The sequence below is a fragment of the Drosophila albomicans genome, chromosome 2L (genome assembly GCF_009650485.2).
Source record: "Drosophila albomicans strain 15112-1751.03 chromosome 2L, ASM965048v2, whole genome shotgun sequence".
Lineage (NCBI taxonomy): Eukaryota > Metazoa > Arthropoda > Insecta > Diptera > Drosophilidae > Drosophila > Drosophila albomicans.
Window position 1 is genome coordinate 2487096 of NC_047628.2, and position 2665 is coordinate 2489760.

At 33.1% G+C, this 2665-nt stretch overlaps 1 protein-coding gene across 1 annotated transcript; it reads right to left on the reverse strand.

Moving 5' to 3' along the window:
- Positions 1-1063: 1063 nt before the first annotated feature.
- On the reverse strand, positions 1064-1745 carry LOC117564431 (succinate dehydrogenase assembly factor 4, mitochondrial). Its single transcript, XM_034243167.2, has one exon. The coding sequence runs from the start codon at positions 1711-1713 to the stop codon at positions 1348-1350; it is 366 nt and encodes a 121-aa protein (XP_034099058.1). The 5' UTR covers positions 1714-1745; the 3' UTR covers positions 1064-1347.
- Between the last annotated feature and the right edge of the window lie 920 nt (positions 1746-2665).

Below are 2665 nucleotides of genomic sequence, written 5' to 3' on the forward strand. Positions count from 1 at the left end.
CGGAATTTTCGCAATGTACATATCTGCGATCAGATAAAAGTGGCAGAATTTTCTTAATGAAATACTTTTGTATGACAATGTGTCTATGGCTAACAATTTGGTATATTTTGTGCTCTATGGATGTAGTATTTCATCGATATACTGAGTATACTTTTGTATATTATAGTATTTTTTCGGTTATTTTCGTATATTTTTAGAAAATGGTTTTATTACTTGTTTAAAATAATAACTTGTTGGAACAATAACTACAAAATTTATCCAATAAAAATATTTTAGAAGTTATTTCAAAATAATCTTGTATTTCAAAAAGACTTTCTTACGACGGATCTTAGTTGCTTTAGATAAAAATGTGGTAGATTTGGTACTTTATGCTATATTTTGAATGCAGTACCAAATAAGTATATCAATATAGTCATCGTCGTATTTTAGTATTTTTGCGGTATATTAATTTGGTATGTTATAAGAATAATACCGCACTGTTTTCTTTTTATTAAAAATAGGTAGCGGGTATCTCACAGTCTTGCACACTAGATTTTCTTACTTGTTGTATACCATTTTCAACGACTACAATAACAAAGTTAGTGTGATTACTGATCGAAATTTGTACATATCAATAGTAACATAAACACAGTGGTATCTGTTTGTCACCATATAAATTAAAATTTAATGATGACTTTATTTATATACTTGGCCCATCACTTTTAAGCTGAGACACTTAATCAGTATAACCACTAGAAATTGAGCAAAGACAACAGCTGCAAATTTTTCCAATTTTCTTTGGCCACCACAAAATTTCTCCAGATTGTCGAGAAGAATTTATGAGATTTTAAAACCCCTTTCGAATGCACGAAAAGTACATGCTAGGTCGGGGTATAAAATTAGAAAACAGAAGACGTTCTTTTTCAAATAAAAATCACGTAAAATGTCGCCTCGAATTCAAATGAATTGACTGAGAATGAATATTTCAGACTTAGGCACGATTCAACTGCTCCCTGAACCATAAATAATCGGAGATGCGCCTTGTACTCTATTCTGAGAACCCTTTTCTGATGTACGTTTAAGAAGGGGGCAGCTCCACAAAGGCTATCAATTTATATTTTATAGTAGGTTCAACATAAATTCTGGAAACCACACAATAGAAATTTATGTAATGTCTTCGCGGAAGCCCAAAGCACATTGATTAAAGGTGAAGGAATGATCTCTGTCGCTGCTTCCAAAAGAGCTACCGTTCCAAAAAGATGTTCCAGCTAAGGTGTAACAAATAGTAAGTGCTTCTGTTGTGAACAGGAATAATAAATCAGTAGATCACTAGCCGCAGTCTCAGTTGTTGGTTCTTTTAAATTAGAGTTAGAAATCGGTAACGCGGCCTTTGCTCTCCCAGTCACCATAACGGGTGGGCTCTGGTCCGCGTGGTCCACCGACTTCGCCTGTATGTGGATTAGTATTGTTTGGCCATGGTTTCAGTGGCTCTTTCTCGTGAGCCGGATGTGGCTGGCCTTTGGGAATGCAAAGTAAAGGCGCTTCGGAACGAAGCTTCTCCTTGAATTTCAAATATCGCTCACTGGGTTTGGGCTTTAAATCTTCTTTGCTTTCTTTTAACTGATTATTCTCGATGTTTTCGCTCATCAGAGGATCTATGCCAATATTTGAGTTGCATCGAGTATTGACAATCCGCCTCCATTGGCGGTTAATTGCTCGTGCATAGGAAATCATTTTAAAGCTATAGGAAGAGTTTCGTTAAAGCGATCAGTAAAATGAAAAGATGAATTTTGCTTTCCTTAAGTGTGTGAATAAAACATTTAAATATTTTATCCGTTATTCCAACGCTTGTATTTATGTTATATACTGCTACTGTGTAGTCTTCAATATATTTAACAATTATAAAAACGAACACTAGATCTTCTAAATAGCTTGAGACAGAGTTTATTTATGATGATAAAATAACAACTCTAAACAAACAATTATTTATTAATTATAAGCGCAAAAATTTTACCAGATTGTTGTTTTTTCTGTTTTTCTATTTCGGTAGATCCCTAATGTTTTGTGATCTAGAACGCGTGAAAAGCGACCTCCTCGACGACTATTCTTCTATTTCAAAACAGCTACAGTCGGGTGTGCTCTACTGTGAGATGCCCGCTGTCATTAAAAAGACGACAAATAGACATTACAATAATAATATAAGTATACCATTACATTCAAAATTCTCCATAGAGTAAAAAATATACCGGAATGTTGAGATAACTAATCAGCAAACGACATAATTTCTTAAATTTTAATCTGATCGTAGTCAAACTTTGGAAATCGTAAGGTATAGTTATTATTATATATAACTTTAATATCAAGAATATATATACTCTATCTATTAAATAAATTTCTGTATACTTATATTTGTGCAGACATTTTATATTTCCCGAGCATTAGCTTTATTTTGACATATAATCTGTGTTTACTAGTTTGGCACAATTTTGAGAAAAATTATTTAATATTCTAAGTAATATTTTCATACCCGAAGAAGGGTTTTATAACTTTGTGTCGGCAGGAAATGTATGTAATATGTAGAAGGAGACATCTCCGACCCTATAAAGTATATATATATGTACATATAAATATATATATAGCTCTATCTTCATACGGACATGTCCGTCTGTCCGTATGAACACCTAGA